General features: G+C 41.4%; 1 protein-coding gene across 1 annotated transcript in view; it reads right to left on the reverse strand.

Moving 5' to 3' along the window:
- Positions 1–7013, reverse strand: part of LOC124717079 (nuclear RNA export factor 1-like) — a 144428-nt gene extending 137415 nt beyond the window's left edge. The window contains exons 1-3 of the mRNA XM_047243767.1: positions 6549–7013; positions 6364–6461; positions 1444–1670 (exon numbers count right to left, since the gene is read on the reverse strand). Of these exons, the coding sequence (XP_047099723.1) occupies positions 1444–1670; positions 6364–6461; positions 6549–6622 (399 nt within the window). The 5' untranslated portion in view covers positions 6623–7013. The remainder of the gene's footprint in view (positions 1–1443; positions 1671–6363; positions 6462–6548) is intronic.
- Positions 7014–12301: the final 5288 nt, after the last annotated feature.

The raw sequence follows: 12301 nt of genomic DNA on the forward strand, positions 1-12301 counted from the left end.
CGTATCTGCTCCAGCGACGAATCCCTCAACAATTACACCAATAACCTGACCAGTGCTTTCCTCTCCCGCAACTATCCTGCAAACCTTGTCCACAAACAGATTTCCCGAGCAATACATTCCTCCCCGTCCAACAACAATGTTCCTACCCCCAGACCACACAGAAGCATCCCCCTTGTCACCCAATATTATCCTGGTCTCGAAAACATCAACAAATTACTCCGCCAGGGATATGACTTTCTCAAGTCAACCCCTGAAATGAGATCATCCCTTGACAAAATTCTCCCCACACTACCCAGAGTTGCCTCTCGTCGCCCCCCTAACCTCCGTAACATCCTTGTTAAATCCTACAATATTTCCGAACTACCTTCTCTACCCACTACCCAGTGGTTCCTACCCCTGTAACCGACCCCGCTGCAAAACCTGCCCCATGCATCCCCCCACAACCACCTACTCCAGCCCCGCTACTGGTAAAACATACACAATTCATGGCAGGGCTACGTGTGAAACTACACATGTCATTTATCAACTGACATGCCTGCACTGCACAGCCTTTTACATCGGCATGACAACAACTAAACTGACTGAGCGCATGAACGGACACAGACGAACTGTCCGCCTAGGAGATGCCCAATACCCAGTAGCGGAGCATGCCCTCCAGCATAATTCTAGGGACCTAGGAACCTGCTACACCGTATGTGCCATTTGGCTTCTCCCACCCAACACCAGTCCCTCTGAACTGCGGAGATGGGAACTTGCACTCCAACACATCCTTTCATCCCGCCATCCCCCTGGACTGAACCTACGTTAAACAACCTCACTCCCATTCACTCTTCAGTCTTCTCCTCTTTCCCTTTCCTCTTTAGCCATTCACGCATCTTTTCATCCTTCATAGTTGTGTTTATCTTTATACTATATACCTCTTTACTTCTGTATGCATCCTCTTTGGTTTGAAGCTGGCACAGTACTTACAGTAGAATATCTTTGGCTTCCCTCTGACAACCATGCCTCCATCCTCGCTACCCTCCCTGTCTACCTTTCCCTGTTGCTTCATAACATGGGTTGTGAGTAACTGAATCCACTTTCCCTTCTTCCCTTTTCTCCCCTCTCTCCTCCCTGATGAAGGAACTAAGTTCCGAAAGCTAGGAATGTAAATTTTCAGTTCTGATTTATGTGTATCTATCGGCTGTACTGAGCTGAGGTAAGTACTGGCCAGCCCCTCTATCTCTTTGTTAGTATTTGTTTCACATCTTATATGAGATTTTCCATTAATCATAAAGAAATATATAGTCCGATTACAGTTTTAGCCCATAGTTCAGGTTCTTGAAATTTTAGAATGGCAGCTGCTGTTGCCAGATGGAGTGCTACACTACCAGTCTTGGTACTTTACTTCCTGACTTGGAATGTCACTCTGCACACAATACGATGCAGAAGTGTGTTACTTACGGTAACTTTATGCCAGAGATCAGGTGAGGTATCTGACAGAATACGGGGTTGTGTATCGAGTAGCTCGGCTGCATTCGTAGTGTTCACCTCTATCACTTCATTTGTACTCTCCACTTCTGTCACTTCTTTAGTAAGGTCCACAACTATTGCTTCATTTGTATGTTTCACATTTAGCACTTCATCCGTAAGGTCCACTTCTATTGCTTCCTTCGGGGTAGTTGTACTTCCTAAAAAATAAAAAAGTAGTATTTAGCAATTTATTTAGTGCATGATGATCATATGAAATTCACATAAAAAAAGTTCCCAGTGGCACAGAACACCTTCAACATACAGTGGTGCCAAAAAGTTGCACATAACTGGATGAGGAAACTGAAAAGACGGCAGGAAGGAAGAATGAAGTTTAAGATTCCTCTGATGACAAGGCCATTAGAGAATCAAAACAATTAGGGAAGGACGGTTGTCATACCCACGGATAAGAAGTCAAGTTTTGACTTTATTGAACAAAATGCTATCATAAGATAGGACTCCAGGCTCAATCGGAGAAGTAGGCCTAGAATCACACCGTCACACCAAAGCACAGATAATATAAGATCCGCAATCAGCTGGAACGAGAAAGATGTATGAGAATGTTTGGCAAACAGGGGAGTCACTGTTATGTGCCACTTTTGTTGCGTTTAGGCAGTTGGTATGAACACTGGTAATATGCCAAGATAAAAGCATTGAAAGAACGTAACAAGCATATGAGGTGCAGACACTAATTACTTATCACTCTGAAAAGAAAGATTTTTTTTTATTTGTTCGCAGGTTCATGCTGCAGTCTTGTTACACACTTAAATCAACACGCCACAAAATCGTTGCATGCCAAAAGAGGAGCCAAAACAAAACTGCGCAGACTGCTGGTATAGTGGAGCACCATGCAGTGATTTGTTTTCTGCGTTTGAAGAACAATGCTGCAACAGTCCATGGTGAGACCTGGAGCCACATCATATGTCACATGGGTCAGGTGGCTCAGACACTTCTGATGTGGCCACACAAGTATGAATGGCAAAGAACAAAGTGGCACAGCATCTCTCTGTGAAGAACTGGGAATCACACGAGAAATGGAGGAGTTGACACTTGAAGACCTGCGTATCACAATCGAGGCTGTAGAGGAATAAGTGTAAATCAGTAACAGATTGGGTTTCAACATTTCTGATGATATTTCGTACAAACATTCCATTACCCTCTGGGGTCCACAACTACTTACTTCTGACAAACTGAGGCAGCTGTGTTGGGCCACGACTTCTTGGCTGTCTAATAACCACTGATATAACAATGAAAACAATCAATTATCAACAAAATTATTTAATTGGATAGATAAAAAAATCTACTCACCAAGCGGCGGCACGACATACCCATAAAAGACGGTTGTAACTGACAAGCTTTCCAAGCCAGTGGCTCCTTCTCCAAGCAGAAGGGTTGAAGGGGGAGGAAGAGGGATGGACTGAAGAGATCTACGAAAAGGCGTAGCTTTCAGGAAAGTCACCCAGAACTGCAGGTCAGGGGAGACCTACCGTAAGGTATGAGAAGGAAAGACTAATTGTTGGGGACTGCATTGGACGAGATTTGAAAACCTGAGAGCTTAAAGGTGGACGACAGGATAATATGCACACAGAGATTACTGCTAAAACCATGCATAAGATAATAATGACAAGCTACGTGCATTTTATGTAACAGAGTTGGGAGGGGGACGGTGAAAAACAGATGGGAAAGACAATGAAAGATGTAGGAAACTAAAACAGAGTGATGCAAAGTGTAGTTACAGTGAAGAAATGCTAAGACAGAAGAAATTAACATACATTAAGGCCAGGTGGCTGGCAAGAACCAAGGACATGTCATAGTGCTGGTTCCCACCTGTGGAGCTCTGAGAAACTGGGGGAAGAATCCAGATGGCACTTGTGCTGAAACAGGCACTGATGTCACAAATGTCATGTTATAGCGCATTCTCTGCAACAGGCCATTTCAGGTTGATAGTACATGCCCTCTGCCTATGCTCACTAATCCGAATTGATAATTTGGTGGTAATCATGTTGATGTAGAATGCCGAACAGTGTTTACATAACAGCTGGTATACGACATGTCGTTTCACAGGTGGCTCTCCCTTTGACAGTATATGTTTTGCCAGTTACAGTACTGTTATAAGTAGTAGCAGGAGGGTGAATATGGCAAGTCTTGCAGTGGGGACAAGCACAGGCGTAGGAGCCATAGGGAAGGAAGATGGGTGCAGAAGGAGCATAGCGTCTGACAAGAATATTGCATAGATTGAGAGGGTAACGGAAAGCTATTTCACGTGTAGTGTACAAAATTTCAGACAGAATGGATCACATTTCAGGGCATTCATGGTCCTGGTGAAGTAGCTGATTAAAACGTATTCCACATCAGGATAATACTGAGTCACCAATGGTGTGGTCCAAAGTTGGTTTTTGGAGGGATCAGCAGTACCAGGATTGGATGTGATGGCCCAGGAAATCTGCTTTTTAACTAGGAGGTGGGGTAATCATGTGCAGTGAAGGCTGTGGTGAGCTTATCTGCCAAACGTGTGGTATTTCTCCCACAATAATTTGCGGTGCACTCATACACACTGTGCTCACTCTACCTGCCTACATAATGAGGACACTTTCCAGTCAATCTTTCAGTCTCACTCAAAAGATGGCTTAATGAAACATTAGCAGCAGACATAGTTCCATTACAGCTAAAGTCCCACAACTTACTGGGTCAATGACATGATCCTTTGGCTTGCAACATACACTTTCAGAAACTGAGCATGTTTTCCACCCTTCCTTATTAACAGTCATCGGGAACAAAAAATATTATCCATGCTTCCCTTCGTCCTCTCAATAGATGGGCCACTTTCAAGCTGACATTTGTGGAACCTATCCCTTCTTTCTCACCTTGCACAACCTGTCCATCTTTTCTCCCTGAAGAAGGATCTGTCAGTTCCAGAAGCTAGAATATTTTTTCAACTTTTGTATGCATCTGTCAGAAGTCCACCCCGATAGCTGAGTGATCAGTGCAATGGACTGCTGTGCCAAGGGGTCTGGGTTTGATTCCTGGCTGGGTCGGATAGTTTCTCCACCCAGGGACTGGGTGTTGTGTTGTCCTAATCACCATCGCCAACGTGACGTCAACTTAAAAGACTTGCACAAGGCAATCAGCCTACCCAACAGGAGGCCCTAGCCACATGACATTTCATTTCGTGGTCTCGCGGTAGCGATCTAGCTTCCCGAGCATGGGGTCTTGTGTTCGAATCCTGACAGGTCAGCGATTTTCACCTACCTCGAAATGACTGGGTGTTGTTGTGTCACCTTCATCATCATCATCATTCATCCCCACTACGGTGGGAGGAAGGCAATGGCAAACCACCTCCACTAGAACCTTACCTAGTACGGCGGTGCGGGTCTCCTGCATATAATTTTGGGTATATAGGGAGAGTAATTTAGTACACAGTACTGCCACCTTTAATCTGTACTGAGCTCAGATGACAAATAAGGGGTACGACATTCCATACTGCTACAAGTCTAAGCCAAGGTCATCAGTCATAGGAGCTGGCGAGCAGCGGCAAGCGAGTCTCTTGGCAACTCGTGACAAGGTGTTTTCAGTGTGAGAACAAGCTGGAAAATGTGCTGCCAGGCAAAAAAAAATCTAACATCCACTGCATTTATGTAGCTCATGGTAGCTTTGGTAACAAGTGGTCAATTATGTTCTTGTTTGATAAATAATGTCACAGAGACCTTAAAAACAGGGTGCAGCTATTAGTTTAAAAATGTCAGAAACACAATGGCTGCAGTCAAAATTACCACTAATGGGTAAAAGAGGCAATCATTCTGTGTATCCAGTAGCACAACATACCACAATTTCAGGCACTGGGCTTGACAAATGCAATCCTTTACTGCCAATTCTCCTTAGAGAGTAACAGGTACAGCAAAAAGAGAAATTGCTAATGAGTGGGTCCAGCACATGAAATATAGAGATAGCACACACTGCATTGTACTAAACTGACTAATCATACATCACTCAACAATAATACATGAATGACTAATTAGTATAATATACTGAATTGTGATTCCAAGTCAGTTAGCCGAATTTTAGAGATGTTCACTCAACTATCACATATAATGTTCAAAATTTATGTACGTATTTGATAAACAGCCAATGGAAGACATAAGACTTTTTAGCCCAGCAAATGAAGCAATGAACAAATCAGTTCAGCAAAAGTTGTGGTTGACCTGACATGGGGAAATCTGTAACAAATAGACTCCCGTTACAGTTTAACCTTCTGATGAAGTTGCGTAGACAGAAGCACATGCGAAATTTAACAGCAGTTTGAGTTCTCGTTGAGTTCCCCTTACTGAACTTCAGAGGGTCAGTAAATGCTAACACAGTCATGAACAAGGCTTTGTAAAAGTTATGTCGTGTATATCCTTGCTTTTTTGTAGTTTATGAATCATACATAGGCCTATACATGATATGAATCAAAATACAATGTGACTTTTCCCTAGAGTTTTCGCTTTTGTAACAAAAAGTGCGCTAGGGCTACATATGGCAAAGTATGTTAAACACTGTACAAATATTAACATCACGCTAGAGATGCACCAGTCACCACAACCTTTAATTCGCGTTCACAATCGTTCGCTTCGCCAGTTAGAACGTTCTCATACCGACTAAGGGACCCCAGACTATACTACAGAAAAGTCTAATACTAGAAAATATAGAAACGGCAGAAGTAGGCCTAGGTGTAGAAATTTACTTAATATAAATGAGTTCACTATATACAATAAAAGATTCGTTTGCATTGTAATTCAAATACGGTCTGCTCAGCACTCCATCTGCAATTACCTGCTCCAGCAGATGTACTAGTCACAGTAGCTGAAGAATTCTTACCAGACAATGGGTGATCCGACTCTGATGCCAGTTGCTGAGTACTACTCACATAGGGCTGTGGTTTCCGCTTTATATATGTCTGCTGTTTCGGTTGCTGGCTGCAAAACAGGTAGATCATGAGTTGTTTTCGAATCGTCGGCGGGGATTAATCATGTTAATAAGTGTTTTTAATAACTTTTACATACTTAAAATTAGCGCTGACAGGGTTAAATCCTTTCGGGCCTGAACGCTTCCTCGCCCTTATCCTCTTTCTCCCCATTCTCACTTCAGTATAATGTCCTACTATAAGTCTGTTTCCCGTCACATTCTCATTATTTTCTAGATAAAACCACTACACAAACACTTTTAGCGGGAATTTTACAAATCACCTATACAATACTATAATAGCGAACTGATATCTTTCCACGGTCAACGTGCAAAGCTAAATTAACAGCAAAATATTTCCTGTACCCTCTTTACATACTGAATCCTGAATCATCGAGTGATGTGTTATCAGTTATCACCGATTTGTTTACACACAAAACATTGTGCACCAGAACAATTGCCGTCTGCTAAGCGCCACGCAAAGACCAAAGATTTTCTGGTTTATTTTTTTTATTTGCTTATTTCACTTTGGGTACACACCATTCAATTATTTATATGTAATAAATAACGCTTTGTACACTTTTGGAAAATCTTGTACAATCTGTGTGCTAATTATAATTTATTATCGACATTTATATCTTGATTGTGCCCACTACGAAGCACTGCAACTACTTGTATCGACAGAAAAATCGATTGTAATAAATCCCTGCTTGTTGTACAATCGACAAGTTCTTAAAGATTGCTGTGGTAATATCGGCCCCAAAATTAAATACCGCAACATATTCGGTAAGGTTTTGTGTTTCACGAGGATGACACGGTGGTCGGATGGTCCCAATGGGCCACTTGTGGCCTGAAGATGGAGTGCTATGTGTTTCACAGTAGTGTGACAGCATTTAGTAGGCCCGCCCTGCATCTGATTTTAAAAAGGCATTTAAACACAAAAATGACGAAGTAATCTATATAAAGTACATATTTTTGGAAGCAGGAAGAATCACAGAATTTCATTAAACTAAAAATAAAATATCCATTTTTTATTCCTGATGACGTCTAGGTTCCCTTAGAAACCTTTCACAAATTTTAAAAGATTTACCAGAACCAGCGTTTAAACAAACACTGCATGATTGGCTACTCGCCCACCCGCTCTACGACATAAAGTACCAGTATTTTATCAACTGTAATATAATACTGTAATGTTAATAACTAACCTGTGGGTTCTTTTAAATATCTATTTCATTGCACTATATGCGTGACATTGTTTATTGCTATAACGGCCTAATGACAGGAAAATCATTATTAGTAAGCTTTTTCGGCGAAAGTGGTAAGTGTTGATAATCTCGTAGAATTTCCCTACAGAGGGAGCGGGGCATCGGCCGATATGTGACGTGCATCGATAGGTGGCTTGCCCAAAGCAACTGTGTTATATCACAGGGATCAGCAGCGTGGTGCTGCATTTGACTAAATGAGAGGTTTACCGGATCGTGGGAAATCACTTCTAGAAGTGTATACAAACTTTGTAATGAACAAAAGATCTTACTCCAGATTTCAAGGAGAGAGAAAAGGGGTGGGGGAATGCCTATGTATGGGAATGCCTATGTATTTCCTATAAGATATCAGATGCTGGACCATCAACACACACAAGGTTACGATTTTTTTGTTCAACCCCAATTCTCCGAACAAGTTCTCGTGAGTGATCTTATTTGTCATCCACTTCTTTTCTGCTTGCAACAATGCACGGCAATTATCACACGAGCAGCAGCTCTATCTTCAACATTTCGAATCACAATCTTATTGCACAACTTTATTGAACTGCCAGGGAGTACGCCAATAATACTGAATAATATTATTGTGATGTATTATTGCCCGTCTAGGACACGCTTAATAATCCTGTAGATCCAAGGATCTCGCTAAACGTGGCAGTCTGTAGACGGCAATTGTTCTTGCTATTTATAGTAGTATAAACAAATAGGTGAAACTAGTTTTTTTAGCTTAAAGAGGGTAGAAAAATGTCTTGTTTGTTTAACTTCGCATGGTCATCGAGAAAAGATTTCTGTGCGCTATTATAGTGGTGTGTGGTGGCTTTTAAAACCACCGCTGAGGTGTTTCGGTTTGAGTAATGATTGTATCACGAAAAAGAATGTGACTGGATACAAATGTTATAATAGGACATTATATTAAAGTTTGAAATTCAAACTCCATTTTCCGTGGGAATGGGGAATAAAAGCGAGAGAACAAGAGCTAGGGCTTGGGCTCAGAAAAGAAGGTAGGCGAATAAGGACTTAATGTGCATATATGTACTTAACACACCTGTACACATGTGTATGAACTTTTTCTTTAACGATATAAAAAGGTCATATTCTGCCCTTTTTGCAGCCCTGTATATAAATCAAATGTACAAATTTCTAGCAAGAATGTACAACGCCCTGGCACTGATGTGTATATACAACACCGGAGAGCGCAGTCAGAATACGAGGCAGATTCAAAGAATATTCAGAAGCTGGCATCACAGACAGGTCGCACACCAATCTCGCATTCATCAGAGCCAAGTCAAGATTTGCCAGCTGCTGTGACTAGCACGTCTGGAGGACCGGGTAAATTAATTGCTGAATCAATGCTGAATTCTGAATAGACTTAGAGTCACAGTTTGAATGAATCTTTTAGTGTAGATTTCTATGGTAACTTTTATAGTGATTTCAGGTATAGTAGGTAAATTTTTACATCTACTTCTGCTGTCTTTATATTTTCCGATATTCGACTTTATCTGTAGCTGTTTCACAGGCTCTTGTTACGAAAGCTAAAACTGAAGGAAAAATTAGTAGTAAATCGGTGTTTGTGATTTAGTTGCCATAGGAGATATTGTAACCGACAAATTGTGCTGCATGCAGTTTTCCCTTCAAGAGGAGTATACACAGGGAGTTTATAATTAAAAGTTCGATTTCAAAACGCCATAGAAAGAGAACCACTGCTAAGAATGACGTCATGTTTGAATAGCAGGGGGAAACGTCATGAAAAAAAAAATAATAATTTCACGAAACTTTGATCAACAGATGGCACTGTAAGCTTTAGAATATGCACACAGCTGTTCCTCACCTTGCATCTGAGGCGTCCAACTTGTCTCCATGAAGGATCACTCGCTCCAGGTAAACCTTTCTTGCAAGAACAGTGATTGTGCGGCATAGTCCGATGTCTGCTAAAGGTCTGGAGAAAATGATAACAAAATCTGAAAAGTTAGGTTCTTTTGTTGAATGTGGAAGAGGGAGGAAAACAGTTGATCCGACGTCTCTTGAAGATTTAGTCACAGCATTGCAGGAGGGGTCGAGCGGTGATGTGCAAACATGCAGTGCACAGGAAATTGCCCAAAAATTGGACATGCCTGCGAGCACGATGCGTAAAACCCTACGAAACATCCATACAAAATGACCAGTGTTCAGGAGTTGCTCCCTGCTGAACTGCTAACAAGACAATCTTTCGCTCTGGAAAATCACCCATGTTCACGAATTGCTTCCTGCTGACCCGTCAATAAGGCAAACGTTCGCTCTGAAATTTCTTGCTCACATGAAAGTGGGCAATGAATGGCCACGGAAGTGACAAGACTGTTAAGCTGCCAGACGTACTGTAACTAACGCAGAACTGCAAAATTTGGGCAGCGGAAAGTACGGGCGCACATCAACAGCTACCACTTCATTCTGCAAAGGTGAATTTGTGGTGCAGATAAACGGCATCATTTATTGTATAATCCGTTCATCAAAGGATAAACCTGATATAAACAAACACAAACGCGATGATTGGTCAGAAGCCGTAGCACACGTACACTGGTGTTACGCTCTTGGAAGTAGGTCCTACTTATGTATTAGACATCTTATTACTAAGTTACGCTAAATGAAACTTTAAGATATTCACATGTATTAACAACCATCAATGTTATTCCTAATCACACTTTAGCTTCGTAGTTTTTTTTTCAAAAATCGTGTACAGTCACAGTCTCGGCAACGTTGTGTTCTGATTGTCGTGCTGTTAACTCGCAGTGTGAACATGGCTGAAGCTGATTTCTGTTCCATAGTGAAACATGCACGTGGAATACGGTTAAAAAGTGCCGAGAAACATGCTGTTCTTAATGGTTTTCATAAATTTACGGAGATAATCAGTTTTGAAGTTTTCCCAGCGTTATATATGCTGCAGTTAATAACCGCAAATTAATCGAACATATAACGCAGTCGGTAGCGTAATAAAAATGAAATGTGGTTATTCGTACGTTGGTTCAAATCTCCCCCATAACATTTTATTTTTCGTTCAGTTTGAAATACCTACATCACGTAATTATTAAACTCATCATCATTTTTTATGAATAATGCACGTCTTCTTGTTTCTAATTACATATTGGACTCGAAATCCCTGTTTCCATTTCAAATACAAATTCTTAATTATGGATTTTTTATGAAAGACTGTTCTTTGTTGTTTAAATTAAGAAATCATAACAATCTACATTTTTAATGCAAAAATAAAAATCCAAATCCTCTATATTTGGACTATGTCCATCTTTTTATACCACAGACGTAGATAAGTATCGTAGAAACATGAAAAACAATTGTTTTCACAGCATCGAGCACATCATACAAATGCCGCATTCTTACATTTGCTACTGTACCATTACAATACGAACCCAATAGAACTGATATGGACCCAAGCTGCAGGACTTGGCCCGAAAAGTGACAAGACCGTTAAACTGCCAGACGTACTGGAACTATGGCACGCAGCTTTTTTCACGCGTCACTGCCGAACGCTGGCAGGATATAGAACGGCTCGTCGTAAAAGAAGGGAAAATGCTGCGCCAGGTTGGCATCGTAGTTTCTGTTTTTGATAGACTCGTTATCAACGTAGCAGGTGACACTTCCAGAACTGACATGTATTCGGATAAGGAAGGAGCTAAGAGATTACCAGGCGACTGACTATAAGAAAATACCTTCAGTGGCTTGAATATTTAACTATACGGTGAAATCCTTCAGTACTCTCTTACGTTACACACAGCTTAAGCAGAAAAATTACCCTGTGGTTAAGTCAGGAATTTTCATCATTCTTGTTTTTAATTTCAATAGTACGTTAGCTAAAAACGATTACGTGTTGGTGTTTTCTTCTAGTGGTCAAAGGAGCGTATTATGGGAGATTTGCAGTATATTATTTCATTCTGCTTAAAAATTAAATGATATTCGAAGCTGTATTGCTCCTCTGCTCGTCTCTTTTTACGTGTTAACTGCAGCTGGCCACGTCACTGCAGGCTAGCTGTACCAGCTGCCCGGTCAGTTAAATGCACCGGTAAAGCTGTTGTCCCGTATTATCGCTTAGTAGATGTGAGCGTAACGCACAGCACAAAACGTATCCTTATTATTGTACTTGACTGTACTCGCGACAGCTTGGCTGCATTCCCGCGTGAAACGGAAATCCAACGAGGTTCCAGCAAACGCGGAAGAATACATAGTAAATTGTTTACATCAGGTTTATTCTTATGATGAACGGATTTATAGAATCGTATTTTTTTTTGAGAATATGAGTCCTGCGGGTCCTGTCACCTGTACCATCACTGGAAAACACTTTGAGAGTCATTTACGCACCAACGTTATTCCAACTCTTAAAAACAGCGTGGATGTGTGCGTAGAGTCATTCTTCTGCAAAAAGGCGCTCCTCCGCGCATTGCGCAGCCAGTGAAGCGGCTACTGCAGAGGCATTTCGGCAATTGCTAGAATTATCATCCGTCATTTCTCCACGGTCTAACCGTCCAGATCGCCTGAGTAAATCCGCGGGCCTTCTGGCTGTGGGCTTATCTGAAAAATATTGTGTTCTGTGCTTACGAACACAGCTGAAC

This window comes from Schistocerca piceifrons, chromosome 9 (genome assembly GCF_021461385.2).
Source record: "Schistocerca piceifrons isolate TAMUIC-IGC-003096 chromosome 9, iqSchPice1.1, whole genome shotgun sequence".
Classification (NCBI taxonomy): Eukaryota; Metazoa; Arthropoda; class Insecta; order Orthoptera; family Acrididae; genus Schistocerca; species Schistocerca piceifrons.